Raw genomic sequence first — 19,013 nt, 5'->3', positions numbered from 1 at the left:
CTCATAAACTACTTGCCCCCCGTGTAAAAAAAATTCGTTCCAAAAAGATTCCAAAAAAGTTCCGCATGTGGAACTTCTAAACATGAGACAGATTAGAACTTCGAATGGAACTTTTTTGGAACGTTAGTAATTTGATGGTAAAAAAAGTTTTTATGAGCAAATTTAGAGTCAAAAAAGGACTTTTTGGAATTTTATATAGACATTCCAAAAAAGTTCCAGAATCACTACTTTTGACTTTTTGATGGCCTAAAACAGGCATTCCAAAACATTCCAAAATCACTACTTTTGCATCTTTTGTAGACTGAAGACTTTCCAGAAACATGCCACAATAGTTCAAAAATCACTACTTTTGAATTTTTTATAGAACAAAAAAAAACGTCCATAAAAAATTTCAAAAAAGTTCCAAGAACATCCTTTTTTGACTCTAAATTTGCTCATAAAAACTTTTTTTTTGCCATCAAATTACTAACGTTCCAAAAAAGTTCTATTCGAAGTTCTAATTTGTCTCATGTTTAGAAGTTCCACAAGCGGAACCTTTTCGGAATCCTTTTGGAACGAATTTATCCAGTTTTTAATCTTGATGAGCCCTTGCGATTGCCGCCACGTGCGTTCAAATCAGTTGATTCGTTCCAAAGATCCCGTACCACAAAAATTAATTTTTTTTTAGCCAAATGTATTTTTTTTGGTTAAACAACAAAACAAACATTTTTTGACTTCGAAGAGCCCAAAAATTTCCAAGTGGTAACATTTTCGATCTTCCTGAGCTCAAACACAGCGGGAAGTTTTGGAGTTGACCCACAGGGTCAACCGTTTTCCAAATTTTTTTACTCCTTTTTGTGTAAAAAAAATTTTTGAAATACAATTTAAATTTACATTTATAATTAACGGAAGTTAAGAAGGACATTTAGTATAAGAAAAGAAATTAAATTGATATAAATAATTTATAATGAAGTTAAAATAAAGAAAGACATTAGGCGGGAATTACTCACCGGAAGCTCAGTATCCGACCGTCCGTGAACCGGAATGCTATTAGGGATGATTGCATTATGGGATTAAAATAGAGTAGAGATAATTATGAGTAGATATATGACGGGAAATAAAAAGGGGTGGAGAGAAGCGTAGAAGGAGGAGGAGAAATCATCCCTCTATAAAAGATGAATAAAGGAGGGAATGGATTAACGGGATACCCGTGGATCCGGGTAACACAAGAGAGAACATGTGGCCTCCTACGCTTTAAGCCTTCGAATATCCACCGCACGTTGTTCCGGCGAATTTAATTGCACTCATAAATAACATTCTGCGTATATATATATATATTTGGCTAGTAGTGATGGCAATACAAGCCTCTTACCTCTGTATTTACATGTCCTGGAACCTTAAAATACCGTATGTTATTTCACGATATTTATTTTTATCAATTTATCAAGTCTGATGAAAAAACGCTAAGAGACGAGGAAATATAAATTTTTCTTTCATTATTAAATGTGTCATTAAGCTTTACATTTATTATTATTAATTTTTCTGGTAGTCATTTATTAGTACATGGGTTTTTTTTAAATTTATTCATCTTTTTTTATATTTTTTTATCAAAAAGAAAAAGTTATGATAATTATGATGTACAAAAATTGTGTCAGTTACTTTCTACTGAAAAAATCTATTTCGTAAACGGAATAATTACAAAGTGGAATTTTTTTTTATTTTATTTTTTGAGAATTTCAGTAATTTTAGAAACAAAAAATTTTTTTGAATCATGAATTTTAAAAGAATTTTATTATTTGTTTTAATAAAAAAATTATTGAGATTTTTGGGAGGGAAATTTGAAAAACTTTTGATTATAATTAAATGAAATTGCACTGAAAATTAGTAAAAAATTCCGGAATTCTGAAGAAATTTAAATTTATAGAAAAATTTTTTATTATAAATACTAGAGAACTGAATAAAATTAGCTGGTTAAATTCAACAGATGTTTATAATAAATTTGAAACGTTGATATTAATACGACAAGAGGATTTATATTTTTTATCAGATCTAAACTTCTAAGCGCACAGAAGTTGTTGAACTAAACCAAACATTATTTATGATTTTTTAATTATAGATTTAAAGTGATCGCGACAATTTATTAGTTTGTGAAAAAATTTTAAGTTTAATCTTGTGGAATTTTTAGTTAAATTTATAAAATTTATAGAACAATTTAAATTATTTTTAGTGGGAATTTAAATTTTTCGAGTGTTATAAATATTTACAATCATTTTTTAATTGAAATTTTAAATAAAACATATTCTAGTTCGAATTTATCGAATTTTCGTATAATTCGATAAATTCAAATTATTTGTGACTTGAAATTATTCGATTTAAATTCGATAATTCGGATCAGTATTCAAATACTCAATTTTTATTTAATAGTTGGTTTAGTTTTTTTAAAGTTATCAATAGTAATATAAATTATCTCGTAGATTCATGTTTGAGTTTTACACCGAAAAAAAAGATTTTTTGGCGCAAGAAATTTCACATTGGAAATGAATATAAAAATCTTCTTAGGCTGAAAAAAAATTTTCTTGTTCCAAAAAAATTTTTATTAACTCAGGAAAATTTTTTCTCACCCCAAGAAAATTTTCGTTTTCAATTCATAATAAAAAAAATTTCTTAGAGTAAGTAAAGATTTACTTGGAGTGAGTGAAAATTTTTCGCGCCAAAAAATTCATTTTTTTCTGTGTATTTATTTCCGGCAAAAATTTGAATTATTAAAAAAAAAATATTAAAATTTTAAGTTCTTCGAAATACAATTTTCTAATTATTCGTAAGTTTTTGAATTTCTAAAATTTACGAATAATTTGCAAAATTCGAAATTCAATTCAATCGGTTCGTAAGTTCAAACTATCCGCACACCCCTAATATATATATTTATTTATTTATTTTTCAGAGAAGTGTGTGTAGATGAAGGTCAACAGCTATCATTAACACACGGGTGTCAATTTTACGAGGTCAGTGCAGCAGAAAGTGCTGCAGGAGCAGCATTAGCATTTCAAGGACTTCTCAGGGAAGCTAGATCAGTACAATTACTACGTGCATTACCAATAAGACGTAAATTAGGTGTACATTCAGTCTCCAGAGTCTTGGGTACAATATTCGGTAAAAATACAACAAAAGATAGAAAAAAAAGACCGTCACTAAGTATATGACGCCTTTTGTGCGCCCTCCTGATTGGAGAACGTGACTACGAGCCCGAAGGTAACAGTGACGTTATCGTACTTACAAGTAATGTTTACGTAAATCGTTGATTATATTCTTCGGACGTGTAGTGAGAATGGAAAATTCTCATTTATCGCGTTATTTAATGACGAATTATTATTTCGTCATTGAGCTATCGATTTAAATAAATCGATCGACTGTTAAAAGTTATGGTTATCTCTGATACTTGGACTCGGTAACAGAGTAACCGGAGGTCGCACGCACATGCTATTGGGTGTTTTGAGTCAAGCCAAGACTACTGGGACCTGAATTTTAATTTTCTATAATTATTGTTTACTTTTTTTTTTAATTATTAATTCAAATTTATCTTTAAATTAAGACGGAAAATTTTATTTATTAAAATGGGCTTGTTTTTAATTTAACAAGAATGCGATTAGTTTTATTTTATGAAAGGGCTTAGGACAGTAGAAATTATTTTAGTTTTTAAAAATTTTATGGAAAAATTTATTTGTGTTGTCTGTAATTTTAATTTTTGGGTGAAATTGTCAGGCATGAAACTGGATAATTGATGATTTAAATAAAGAAATTTTTTTTTGTAAATTTAAAAAGAAAAAAATATGAATATGGATCTGAATAGAGTTAATATTTAAAAAATCCAACAAATCGATAAAATAAAATTGTGAAAATTAATCTCGAGGCGAAAACAATTAAAAATTTTTAAGTCCAAAAAAATTATCAATTTTTCTAATAAAGGAGATTTGACATTACAACGAAAAATAGAATTTATGATGTTAAATTTTCATTTTTTTGAAAGAAAGACAACTGGATAGATTGTAAATGCGCTAGAATGGTCACTCATTTTTAAAAATTACCGCCATTGAGTGACCATCAATTTTTGGATTTATGTAGAATAATTTTTTGTCAAAGATAAGAAATAATTTTAAAAACTATCCACTGCACTGTAAAAAATTTGCGGAGTGAACGTGGATTAAATCCGGAGTGAATGCGGAGGACGACTGAGTATTTATTGAATCCCTTTGGAGTGAAATTCACTTTGAAGGGGAGTTGGTTTTAATATTGAAACTGAATCGAATTCAAATTTAAATAAAACCCGTAATCACTTCAAATTCACTCCTGATTTTTTGCAGTGTATGAATTATTTTTAAAACTCATTTTTAGTTTTTGTGTTCACTAAAATTTCGTACGTAAATTTAAATGCCAGCGGAAATTTAGGGTGCATTTGGAAATGCTCTAGCTCTAGCTCTGCTATATGACAACTCTTCATTTTGAATTTAAAATTTTACTCAACTATTGCATTAAAAAAAAAAACTAAGCCCTTACTGTTTACTTTTTTATTAAAAAGTATAAAAAAGTCACCCTTTAAATTATACATTAGACTTATTTTTTACCTACAAATATTTATTTAATTTAAAATTAAAAAAAAAAAAAAAAAATTTTACTCAAAACCACAAATCAAAAGTTTTTACAAAATAAAATTTATTTAATTATTTGAATAATCAAAAACTGATTTATCTCCCGTCTCAATTACTAGTAGACAAGCCCAAGGTCTTAAAAGATTTAAAAAATCAAATGAATTATTATGTATACGAATTTAAATTTCTACATTTAAATGTGTCGCCTATTACACTAGACTTATTACCAACATGTTTTCTCAATTATTTTTTAATGACAACAAGAAAAAAAAAATTATATTATAAATAAAAAGTTTTTCTTCTTGCCCACCCACTGTCTAGTGGCTACTGGACACTGATACCTAGTGTTTACTATATCAGGGCAGGCTTAATGATAACGTATAATTATCCGGTCAATGCAATAAAAGCTCACCGACTGAGGAGTGACCTCGGTGTGTATTATACTGTGTCACGTGTGTGAAAGTAATGATCGTATGTAACAGATCCAAGCGAAAATGATTAATACACTGTAAAAAGAGCGGTGTTTAAAATTGACTCAATTTAACACCGCGCGGTTAAAATGAAATAACACCGGCGTAGGCGGTGTTAAATCGGTGTGAAAAAAAATTCCACGTATAGAAATTAGAAAAAAAATGTATTACATATGAAAACTTAATGAATATTATCTGGAGGAAATTTAAATTTTGCTATGTACTTAATTATGTTATACGAAATTTATTTAAAAATTACACATTTTTACGGCCACCATTTCAAAATGATCCTGAAGTTAGCAGACAATTAGTAATTTTCGGTTTTTTTTCACCAAATCAATTACAAAAAAAAAAAAAAAAAAAAAAAATATGCACATATAAAAAATTTAAAAAACTACAGGTGCAATTTTTTGAAATATTTTTTTTCTTACAGTGTGTTGTCTAAAAAAAAATCCAAAAATTATTAGACGTCTGCTAACTTCAGTATCATATTTCAATCACCAATAATTTAATTAATTAATAAAAATACTATTTAACTTTCGTGATCGAGAAAGTAAAAATATTCGCAACTTTAAATATTTTAAACGACGAAAAATATTTTAACACCTACACCGCCTAGAACTACCCCGGTTTTTTTACAGTGTAATAAAAAAAAAAATTAGTAAAAAAAAAAAAAATTTACTCGTCAAGAGACCGAGAGTAAAAGAGAGAAAGAGACTTCAATGCAAACTTCATTGTATTGTGTAGGATTTTATTATTATTATTATTATTATTATTATTATTATTATTATTATTATTATTTTTAATATTATTATTATTACTATTAATATAATTATTATAATAAATATTGTCTATGTCGAAATTTTATTTAAATTGTATAGAAGGGAAAAAATTGTGATTTATTTAGTGTCTTATAAATAAATAATTACTCTATTAATTTATACTTTACGTTGAAGTTTTCATTCAAGTCATGTCTTATTATTATTTTAGTAAATATTTATGAATGATTTAAATAATTTTATTATTATTGTACTTAGACTTACAGGAAAGATGTAGAGATTTTTTTTTTATAAGTATGAAAAAAATTTATTGTAAAATGAATGTGCTTTATTTTTTACGCTAGATTATTATATAGATGACTGTAATTAATTTTGTAAATAGAGGATGAGGATTTAAATGATGATGTTGATGATTGTTAATTAACTTCAAACAATGATGAAGCATCTAATTGAATATTGATACATTCCAACGGTAATGTGTGGCGAACAATCGAGTTCCTTGTTTACGGAAAATGTTATATCGATTGTAATTTAAGTGCTAGTCACTTCTCATAATTTGAAGAAATAAATTTTTTTTTGTTAAATTATGACTTTTTTCTATCCTACATCCTGATATTTTTTTTATTACATAATAAGAGAGAAATCTGCCAGCCTTTAAATTTTTTAGTTTAATTCAAATTAGGCCTTAGCTGTCATATGGATCCAAAAGGCCTCTGGTAATTTTCAACTTCAAATATCTCAGTGGTGACTCATTTTTAAAAAAAAGTACAAGACATCTTTTTTGTAGAGAATTTAAGGTTCTACAAAAAAAGTTTGATTCATTTTTTTGAAAAATTCAATATTTACATAGATATTTTTAAAAAACCAATCGGACTTTTTTTTATAATTTTTAATGATCCTGAAATTGACAATCAATAGTTTTTGTATTTTTTTTTCCGCAAATCAGTTATGAAAAAAAAAAAAACCAAAAATATGCACACGTATAAAATTTAAAAAACTGCAGGTGCAATTTTTTAAATTATGTTTCTTTATAATTGATTGTTTGGAAAGAAAATCCATAAATTATTATGATCTTAAAGTTAGCAACCAATTAAAATTTTTTGGATTTTTTTTTCAATCCTTGAATTTGAAGAAAAAAAAAAACTAAAAATATACGTATGTAGGAAATTTAAAAAACTACAGGTGTAAATTTTTCAAATATTTTTTTTTTTTTAAATTTATTGCTTAAAAAACAGTCTAAAAACTATTAGACGTCGGCTAACTTCAGTATCATAAATTATTAGACGTCGACTCACTCCTCGAGCGGCACAGAAAAAAAAATAGTTGACTTTTTGTTGAATTTAAGTCAAAGATTGGTTGCATCATAATGAATTGCGGAACTAAATTTGACAAAAAGGTCAAAAACTTTTTTTTATGACATTTGAGTTTAGTATCATAGTTTTTAAATTTCCGATGGAAAATTTTGAAATTTATTTATACTGAAGTTAGCCGACATCTAATAATTTTTGAATTTTTTTTTAAAATGATAAATTATAAAACAACAAAATATTTAAAAAATTGCACCTGTAGCTTTTTTAATTTTCTACATGTGCATATTTTCAATTTTCTTTTCTTTTCCAATTGATTTGCTGAAAAAAAAATTCAAAAATTCATGAGTGTGAATGTAGCGGATATCAGACAAATTTTAAATTGCAAATAAACGAATTAATGCAAGTAAACAATGAAAAATATAAAAATTAAAAAAATGCACATACTGATTTTTAAATTCTATTAATGTGCATTTTTTGAATTTTATTTGATTTACATTTAATTCGCTTATTTCAAAATTTTTTAAATTGACAATTATCTGCTCCATTCACACTCACATTTTTTAAATTTTGAAATAAGTGAATTAAATGTAAATCGAATAAAATTAAAAAATGCGCATCTATGGAATTTGAAAATCAGTATGTGCATTTTTTTTAATTTTCATAATTTGAATTGTTTAATTTGTTTATTTGTAATTAAAAATTTGTCTTATATCCGCTACATTCACACTCATAAATTATTAATTATCTGGTAACTTCAGGATCATAATTTATTTAATAAAATAAATATTTTTTTTGTAAATTTAAACTGTTTCATTGATTTTATGTCAAAATGTATTTAATTTTCTGTAATTTACTACAAAATTAATTAAAAAATTAACAAAATTATACTAACTTGGATAAAACGTCATTTTCTTCTCTAGGTTAGAAATCGCGCCGTCACTAAATTATTTATTTGAAATTGACAGATGATCCAGGCATCAAAACTCGTAACTTTAGTACAGGAAATATAAAGAATATATTTAAAAAAAACTATAGATTGATAAATTCTATCGATCACTAAATAGAATTAAATTTTAAATTTAATGTTCGACTTGAAGTTTACGGCGCGCTTACGCATGCGCATCAATAATTTAATAATCGACTATTTTATAATATTTTTTTATCGATATTAAAATATTTTCGAGTTTTCCTCTGACCAATACCGAGCCTCGGATTTCAAAATTACCAATAAGGAGTCAAATTAATTTTCTTTGTTACCGTTGACTAACTTCAGTCTGACGCTACAGTTTTTTTTTATTACAAAGAAATAAAAGAATCAGTAGGATCCGGAACAGTTTTGTGTGAAATTTTTATAGTGATAGTCGTAATAAATGTAGTGTACAAAGTAAACTCGAGTGTTAGTGATATTTTTAATCAAAACGAATTTAAAAAATTATTTAAGTCGTAAAGAAAAAAGTAATTCAATAAATGGCCCGTAATTAATTTTAAAAATAAAAAAAAAATTCTTAATCGATTTCCGGCCAAACTTACCTGGCAAAGTGAACGTGAAAAAAGACCTTGGTGACTTAAAATAAATTTTAAAATATATTTTTAAAAATTGCATTAAAAATAAAATTTTGCCCGGCACAAAAACAAAAACAAAAAAAGTAGTCTAAAAATATGAGCGTGAGTGTAGCAGGTATGAGACAATTTTTTAAATTTATATAATTAAAAAAATTAATTAAAATTGAGAAATTAAAAAAAATTTGCATACTGATTTTTCATGATACTGAAGTTAGCCGGCGTCTAATAATTTTCGAATTTTTTTTAAAACCATAAATTAAAAAAAAAAATGAGTGTGAATGTAGCAGACATCAGACAAATTTGAAATTATAAATAAATAGAGTAAATAATTAATAAAGTAAAATTTTTCAAAATGCGCATTTAGAAAATTTAAAAATTGATGTACATTTTTTGTAAATATCATTTTTGAAATTATTTACTATATTTATTTATCATTTTAAAATGATACTGAAGTTAGCCGACGTCTAATAATTTTTGGACTTTTTTTTAGACGGTAGATTATAAAAAAAAAAATATTTAAAAAAATTGCACTTGTAGTCTTTGAAATTTTCTACATGTGCATATTTTTAGTTTTTTTTTTTCTCCAAATTTAATTGTTAAAAAAAAAACCTAAAAATTGTCAATTGTCTGCTAACTTCAGGATCATATTTTAAATTTGTCTGATGTCTGCTACATTCACACTCGTAAACAAAATATTTTAAATAATTGCACCTGTAGATTTTATGATACCGAAGTTAGCCGAGGTCTAATCATTTTTGATTTTTTTTAAATGATAAATTATGAAAAAAAAAATATTCGAAAAAATTGCACCTGTAGATTTTTTAATTTTCTACATGTGCATATTTTTAGTTTTTTTTTTTCGTAATTGATTCATTAAAAAACAAATTCGAAAATTCGTAATTGTCTATTAACTTCAAAATCATGATTTTTCCATCACCCAAATCCGCATTTTTAAATTTTTATTTTACTTAAATTTTATTTATTTATTCAAAAATTCAAAAAATTGCTTTTTGTCAGCCACATCCGCACTCTTTTAAAAATTACATTTAATATTAACTAGTGACAAAAATTCATGATCGCTCTACTCCTTGAAAAAAAAATGAAGAGAACCAATTGGCCAGCAAAAGTTGAAAACAAAACAAGTGTCTGAGGTAAGTGGTAATTATAAAAATTTGAAATTTTGAAAATTCAGGTCAATGTTAGGTCTTAAGATAATGTTTATTGTTTACACTAAGTGGTGTTAGACTAGTGTCAGTTTATAAGAAACAAATCGGTCATGTTGAAAATAGCTGAGAGTTTATTTATTATATATATGTGTAAGTACAACACGGTTCGTTGACGATGTTATATATCATGACTTATGACTAATTGACGTAAGTTAGAGTACGTAAACAATTTGTTATATATATGTATATAAATATATGATGTATACACGTGTAATACATATGTAATGTCAACAAACGTCAAACTGTTGACATGGAAGAAGTCGCCGTGTAGTTACGGTCTAAATAATTGTGATACTACCCGGGTTATTTGGGCCAAGGTTTTAATTTAAATAAAAGCTTAAATTATTCTTCATTACAATTATACTATTTGAATAGATACTCTTGTTGGACTTGAGTGTTTAGGTTTTCAATTGGTTCCTGTTATTTAAAAATTAAGTGAGTGGAAAAATAAGTCACTTAAATGTTTAATTTTTATTCTCAAAACTGAAATTTTTTTTTTGTTTCCTCGAAGCCCGGGTCAAAAATAAAACTTGATTCAGGCTCGCTTCACTTCATTTCCTTTTGAAGTTATCGATTTGCCGACGATTTTTCGATAAGATCTCGACTTTTTCGACTTAGATTAAATTTTTTTCAACTTTTTGAACTTTTTTCAACTTATTCGTATTTTTTTATCTTAGTGTGAACTTATATGAGTGTAAATGTAGCAGACATAAGACAATTTTTAAATTACATGTAAAAAAATTACACAATTAAATTGATAAAATAAAAAAAATGCATGAACTGATTTTAGAATTTTCTAAAAGTCCATTTTTTAATTTTTTTGTTAAAAAAATTTTACTTCATTATTTAAAAATTTTAAAAATTGTCAGATGTCTGCCAACTTTACTGTCATTATTTATTCGTCTTACGTTCGCCTTAATATATAAAAATGATTTCACCTTAGTTTTGACTTTTTCGCCTTATAATTTAAGTCGAATAAGTCTAAACCAAGTCAATTTCGACTTAATTTCAACTTTTTCGTCTTAAATCGTGACTAAATAAGCCAGTTAAGTCTAAACCAAGGCGAAAACTCAATATATTTCATATGAAAATCAGTTTTGAAAATTTTTATTTATATAATTTAATAGTAATTCGATGGTAAGATTATTTGAACTTGGCGCGAGACACTGCAGTGTCTCCGAATATATGAAGAAAATTAATTTATTTGTAAAAAATTTAATTTATTTAAAGGAGGCTCATGTTTAGCTCAGCTCCATATGGTCCGTAAATTTTTTTTATGACCGTGTAATTTTGCTATCAAATATTTGCTCTGCAATGAAGTAACATAATTTTTCAACAATATTATAAAAATGCAACTTAACTTATTTTAACTTTACAGTAAAAATAAATTTTACAACAATTCGGGACCTGAAAACCCGAATACTGTCTAACTAACTCCCGATATGACCGATACCAAAAACATTTATCACCAAATTTATCTCTATCTATCAGTCTATTGTCAAGAAAAAATCTATTTACATGAAATAGAAAGTGTTTTCCCAATAAAAAATTAAAATCATTCAGATGTTGATAGGAAATTGACTGCTGGCATTATAATGTTAACAGGTGTTGACGGCTCTGATGAATATAATAATAAAAATTCATAAATAAAATTTATTTATACTGCATTACAGCTTTCAAAAGATTTATCATAACTCATAACGTATTGATTATTTCATATTATTTTTTATTTCATTATTCTCAAATGCCAAGCTATTGATATATCTCGAACACGTTTACTTCCCAACATATATACTATAAACCTATAACTCAATAACTTAACTATAAAACTATAAATATAAACTAATGCATATGACCTCTTGCAATATATATAATACAATATATATATACATATATATTCGATATCTATCGTCACCCTCCAGGCTTCTCCTCATCATCATCATCATCATTTCATCTCAAATCTTAAAGTCTTAGAATAGGAATAAAATAAAATAATATATATATATATAAATATATATAAAGACAAAGATTAACACACCAAAGCGTGTCGAATTGAATCGACAAAGTTTCACCACTGAGCTTTCGCCTTTCGCATGCATTCAATAAATTTATATAAATGTTTATGTATATATATATATGTATATATTTCAAACTCAACTCACAAGACATTTGACTCGACACTCGACACATTTCGAAGGGACATTGTTTCGGGAATTTACGATCTTTATTTTAAACTCTGTAGTATATACTTTGTATTCAACTATATAGTATATATATATATATATGTATATAGTTGAGTAGTATATAAAGGTAATAATAAATTAACGTAGGTTTATCGACGCAATAGCGACGTTTATCTTGCAGAGTGGAGTAAAGAGAGAAGTTCTCTTGAAACGTCGTCGTCGTAGTAGTCGTCGTCGTGGAGGAAAACGACCAGGAGACCGGGCAACAGTTGGTAATACGACACCTCAACCTGTCTACGTGGAATGTCTATGTGCCCTGGCCTTTCTTGTGTTGTCTTATATGTTGTATTTATATATATATGTACATAAGAAAGAGCTACGACACGATTCTTATATATATAGTACACTCTTGCGTGTCCTGAAACACCTGGAAATCCTAAACTCTATTTTTTTACACGATCCATCCTATCGTGCACGCATTCGTTGGTATTTATTTTTTTTTTTTTTTTGGAGGTTTAAATTAAGAATTCACAGCTAATGAAACTAATTTATGAGTTTGGGTATTTTACAATTTTAATTAACTACGTTTTTATTTTACAAATTTATTAATAAAAAACCCGTTAGATGGGAGGTGATACGCTCGAGTATACGTGTTAGGTGTTCATTTTATTTTTATATTTACACCAATTATAAATTTACTTTAGTCAGGTTTTTGAAAATTTATTGTACTCGTACTTATTCTTATGCCCTATCAATATTTTAAGCTGAGAAGAAATTTTTTATCTTCTGTCCACTAAATTTTTTTTAATCCCCTGGAGCTGACATTAATTGAAAAATTTTTTTTAAATTTAAATTTAAAACTACAAATAATTTTTCTAATGATACAGTAAAAATCAGGATTTTTTGTTAAATTTTTTGCCTCCTGTTTTGAAAATAAGTGATTTTTTAAACTTTGTTCAATTTCTTAATCATTCAAATAATTTATCAATTCAAATTTTAATTTATATCCAACATGAAATTTTGATAAAATTTATTTCAAAAATTTATATTTCTTCATATGAAAAATTTTTATGATCCTGGTTATTAGACAATTAACAGTTTTTGGATTTTTTTTCAACAAATCGAGTACAAAAAAAATAAAAAATAAAAATATTTTATATAATATAATATTAATTATTATTAAATATAATATTTGCACGTGTAGAAAATTTTAAAAACTACAGGTGCAATTTTTTAAAATATATTTTTTTTTAATTTGTCGTTAAAAAAAAAAATTCTAAAATTATCAGACGACGGCTGACTTTAGTATCATAAATTTTTTTTAAATCTTCCGATTAGATTTTACCGTAAATTTGTGATTGGTCCAAATTTCTATTTTCCATTAAAAAGAAAAATTTTAACAAATATCAAAATTGACAGAATTTTGAAAATAATCCAGTTAAATCCCACGTTTTAAAAGTAATTTGTCGCTTATGTGAAACACAAAATCAATTATTTTGAAAACAATTTAATCCCCTTCAGCTGACATTCATTTCAAAAATTCAAATTTAAATCTCCACAAATAATTTTTTTTACACTACAGAAAAATTCTGATTTTTCATTAAATTTTTTGTCTCATTTTGAAAATTAATGATTTTTTAAACTTCATTTAATTTCTTAATCATTAAAATAATTCATCAATTAAAATTAAAATTTGATATCCAACATGAAATTTTATAAAATTTTTTTCAAAAATTAATAATTCTTCCTACGAAATTTTTTTTTTAAATTTCCTGATTAAATTTACATGTATGATTGGTCCAAACTCTCATTCTTCCCCAAGAAAGAAAAATTTTAACAAATAGCAAAATTAACAAAAATTTCTGCAAATTTTGAAAATAATCCCGTTCGACCCCACGTTTTAAAAATGAAAAATTATTTGACAATCTAACATCCGTATTTGTCTTCAGTAAATTTTCACTTACGTAAAACAAAATCAATTATTTTTTTAAATTTCAATATTTCTGACTTCCGGTTTCTCGACAATTCAAAGAAAAAAAAAAAAATTTATTTTATCTATCACATATAAATCACAGTAGACATAGAACAGCGAAACGGTACTTACTAAAATAAATAAAAAAAAAACATATATAGATATTTATAAAAAAAAAAAAAAACATAAGGGCACAAAGATGGCGATCATGAACTCATAGGTTCCTCTACTGTTTTCTGTTACTCTTGTGATGGGGTACATTGAGCATGAGTATAGGAATAATATAACACAACACAAACTCATGGTGGTATGGTCCTTATATATATATATATATATCTATATATGTGTAGAGGGTGCACTCCAGTGCATCTTAGTCGTGACTTATCCAAGGTCGTAGGTCGTAGTTGTGCTGCACCTTGCACCTCCAGCTTAGCTGGGCACAGAAATGCTGGGCAAGCGTGTCTGGCCTCGGGCGAGAGTTGAAATTTAATACATGCGCATAACTCCCTAAGCGAGCAAAGCTAAAGTCTCTTTACTGAGATATAGCAATACAACCTACAGTACAACCTACTCTGCTCCATAGACTTGAGAGACTCTAACTTTTATTTACCTGTTAGGGACTTGGAAGACTACAAATATATATAGATATATGTCCGTGTATATGTATATAAATATGCTCTTGTGTTTTTACACAGGGAGCTTAAGACTTCCAGCGGGGGATGCCTGGCGACTCGTGCGCTGGTCTCTTTTCTTACCTTTTTAAATTTACTTCACTACTACTAGGCGCTAGTAGATCCTATGTAAGCCCTATACTACTTGCCTGCATAAAGAGACTTAGCCCTAAGGCACTTGATGGAATTTCAAGGCTTTGTTTGTTTTTTTATTTTTTATTTTAAATGCCAAGTGAAGTTCAACTTCTTACTTTTTAAATATCAACTGGCTGGTTATTATCATGACGGTCGAACACAAGAGATTTTTAAATAAAATCACGGTAACCTAATATTTTTGTTGGGAATGTTCATGAGCGATATGTTAGTGAGATATTTCAGTCGGAATAAATGTTGAAATGTTTTTAAATTAGTCATGTGGGATGAGACCTAGTGAAAATTTGGTTTAATAAATTTTTGGAGTGTCAATCAATAAGAAAAATTAAATCGATAAATTAATTGATATTAGTGTTGCAATATACGCCAGAGACTCGTAAAGAAGCGTAATTATTATTTTAAAAAATTTTTTTTAGCAATTAAAAAAAAAAGTAATAAAAAAAAAAAAAAAAAAAAAAATAGTTAACTTCAACATAATTTTTTTTTTCAAAATTATTACTGTTTATGAGCACAGAAAAAAAAAGTACGACGAAACCAAAAAACGATTTCTTCATTTTCAATATATATATACATATATATCATATCTTTAAAATATGTACACATTAGTTTTCTTTTAATTGAATAAATAAAAAAAAAATTGAACGACAGGGAATTCTACGGTTTCCGTGGTGCCGCCAAATGACCACGAATTCTTGTAGAATTCAACAAAATAAGATTTTTAAAGAATAAAATTTTTCGATATCTCGCTTAGTTTTCGAGAAAAATGGATTTTTGGGAAAATGTGATTTAAAAAAAAAAGTGAAAAATTTCATAGATTTTAATATCTTTATTTTTTTTTGTATTTTTTTCTGAAAACTACATTTAAAGATTTAAATTTTGAAAAAAAACAACGTCTGAATTAGTCCATTGTTGAAAAAGTTACAGCTATTTGAAAAAAAGTCTTATTTCGTCGTTCTACAAGAATTCGCGGTCATTCGACGGCTCCACAGAAACCGTCGACATCTCCCTCATGTTAATTTTTTTCCACTTATCTACATATTTTGTATCATAAATTTTATCAAAAATATGAAAAAAAAAAATTTTTTTCACATTTTCACGATAATCCATTTTACTCTTTTTTTTTTTTTTTCTTACAAGACATTGACATTTTTATGATCTTTAAAAATAAGTATAAAGTATTTCAGTACCAATTAAATTTAATTATTTTCATTCGACTAAAATTAAAAAAATAGTTCATTTTTTAATTTTCACACTGCAGTTGACTTAATTATTTTTTTTCATTGTCAATGCAGGAAATAAATAAAAAAAATGAGTAATTTATTTAATTGGACCAGTTATGATTTATTGAGTCACAATAATGTAGGTGTAGTAATTTAATAATAAAAAACTTTTACGTCATCGGTCTACATTGTCTTAAAGAATGAGGTAATCGTGATATATGTTTACGTCTAAACAATAAGCGTCATAATTCAGATTAAAAATTAAATGGCATGAATGAGCTGTATCAAGGCAATAAGCAATACAAGTAGCAGTTATTATATTATTAAATTATACTGTTTTGATTCTCCGATTCTTATTATAAACTAGCATATCAAATTTTCGGTTCTGTTCTGGTTCCCAGAAATCCGTCAATCTTTGCCAATTGGATTAACCACGAGGTCATGTGTAGTTTATATTTACCAAAAGCTTTTATTTATCAATCACCAACACCCTGACGCCTCAACCGGATGTAATTATATTTTTTATTTACTGTGTCAACAGAATAATTATATAAATTATTTGCGGAGTTTGGGAACAAGGCAACATTTCCTAAAATGGTAAAAAATTTTTTTCTGATGGATAATAGGGGGAGGGCGGGAACCACGGGACCGCTGAGAAATTAATGGATTTTTTTTTATTTAATTATACGAAAAATCTTTTTTTTTTTTACTTTCATTTGAAGTAATTAAACCAAATTTCTAGTTGCTATCAACAAAATTTTTTTTCCCCGGGGAAGTCTACAGTTTCCGTGGCGCTACCAAATGATCGCGAATTCTTGTAGAACTCGACGAAATAAGACTTTTTTAAAATAGCTATAACTTCTTCAAAAATGGACTAATTCAGACGTTTTTTTTTTCAAAATTTTCATCTTTAAATTTACTTTCCGGAAAAAAATACAAAAAAATTAAAGATTTTACAATCTATGAAATATTTCACTTTTTTGAAAAAATCGCATTTTTCTCGAAATCCATTTTTCTCAAAAACTAAGCGAGATATCGAAAAATTTTATTCTTTAAAAAAGTCTTATTTCGTCGAGTTCTATAAGAATTTGCAGTCATTCAGCCACGAAAACCGTAAAATCTTCAAATAATGAAAAAGTCGTCAAAGTCAATGAAAAAGAAGTTTTCTAACAAATTTTAGAAGTGATCCAATTTGCCCGCCTTTTTCCCTTTTTTTTTAAAAGTCATTATTTTTGATCATATTCAAATTTAGCTTTTAAATTATTTTCTTAAACTGTACAACAGGAAAACATGGAAATGGGGCAAATTAGGCCCGTCTTTTTCTCAAAAAAATTAAAAATCTTAAATCAGTTTAAAAAATTTTTAATTAAACAATTTAATTAAATTAAAAATAAAATTATTAAAGTTTATTTTGTTGACTTTTTATTTAAATTTTTTTTAGCAAAAAATATTTTTAAAATAGACCCAATTATTGAGACTATTTTTTTTTAAATATTCAAAAGTCATATATATATATATAAATTTTTTGGAATACGTTAAATTCTAATACAAAAAATTGGCCAAAAAAATTAAATTTCATAACTTTCATTAATTAAAAAATTTTGTTACATGGTTCATTTTGCCTCTCATTAACAATTTTTTTTTAAATCTGTCCACTATGCCCTTATTATAAATGACCATATTTTCGGTCATTAAGTATCGGGGTAGCATTAAAAATTTGATTAATTGAGTAGATCATAATTAACGACCCGTTAATTATCACAATAGCAATGCAGCTGTCGTTATCAACAAAGCACTTATCAAAGACATATCAAAGATAGTGTTAAGTGGAAGTGGTGGAGAATAAAATAAAAACAAAGAGCTGCGATAACATAAAGACCGATAGATTACCAGACAAAAATAAAATAAGTGACATTGGGAATGAAAGAGCCGGTACAAATGAGCATTGCTCTGTATAGTACTGTCCTCAGAGCTAATCCGTGGGGTCTATTAACTCGGATACTTGAGTGTGCGGAACCAAGATACAATGTTAGATATCGCTGCTAGAGGGCCTTTGGTTCCCGCTATGTATCTGGTGTACGCGGTCTTTATATACTGGCATGAGTTAGCACTGGTGAGTCCTCAGTTAGCGTATAGTACTCAAGTAAAGGAACAATTCAGTGACTTGACTAAGGTATCATGCCGTTAAAACCATCTTTACCTGTATTGTACCCAACACCATACCAATTACAATACCAGTATTCCCACTGCGTTGGCATTGCCAGCGATATATGTATACAGTAAACTAAAATGCGCGATCCTCGACCGACTCGGTTCTCTACTCCGGCTTGGCTACTTTATGCATTTTAAAGGAATTGTAAGATAAGAAAGTCATCGTAGCTATGTTGTTCCGAGTGTTGGATACTTTTAGTTCATCTATTTAATGGATTATTACACTCTATTCCCTATTAGAGCTTAGATTTGATGGGATAAATTTCGTTTTAAGTTTATAGGGGAGTCCAATGCAAAGTGCGACACCACTTAAGACTGAAAAAATTTTTTTTTGTTAAGAAATCTTTGGTTTCAGTTTGTAGAAAGATTAGGGCAAGTTGCCCTCATGAAAAAAATTTATAAAAAAAATATATAAATATATATAAAATATGTATAAAAAAAATATTTTAAATAGTTAACTTTTGGCCGATTTTCGTATATATTTTATATATTAAAAATATATCTTAGAACATATAAAAAATACATGTATAAAAACATTAAAAAAATATATTAGCAATATATTTCAATTATACAAAAAATATAATTTTATCTTAACTAACAAGCTAGGAAAAAAATATATAAAATTTAGATTAA

General features: G+C 26.8%; 1 protein-coding gene across 1 annotated transcript in view; it reads left to right on the top strand.

The window, feature by feature from the left end:
• The window catches only part of LOC130670875 (ras-related and estrogen-regulated growth inhibitor-like), a 58,281-nt gene extending 52,681 nt beyond the window's left edge, over positions 1 to 5,600 (top strand). Inside the window, exon 5 of the mRNA XM_057474480.1 lies at positions 2,921 to 5,600. Within this exon, the coding sequence (XP_057330463.1) occupies positions 2,921 to 3,179 (259 nt within the window). The 3' untranslated portion in view covers positions 3,180 to 5,600. The remainder of the gene's footprint in view (positions 1 to 2,920) is intronic.
• Positions 5,601 to 19,013: the final 13,413 nt, after the last annotated feature.

Source organism: Microplitis mediator, chromosome 7 (genome assembly GCF_029852145.1).
Source record: "Microplitis mediator isolate UGA2020A chromosome 7, iyMicMedi2.1, whole genome shotgun sequence".
NCBI lineage: Eukaryota > Metazoa > Arthropoda > Insecta > Hymenoptera > Braconidae > Microplitis > Microplitis mediator.
Note: the sequence above shows the minus strand (reverse complement) of the source record. Positions and strands in the feature narration are given on the sequence as shown.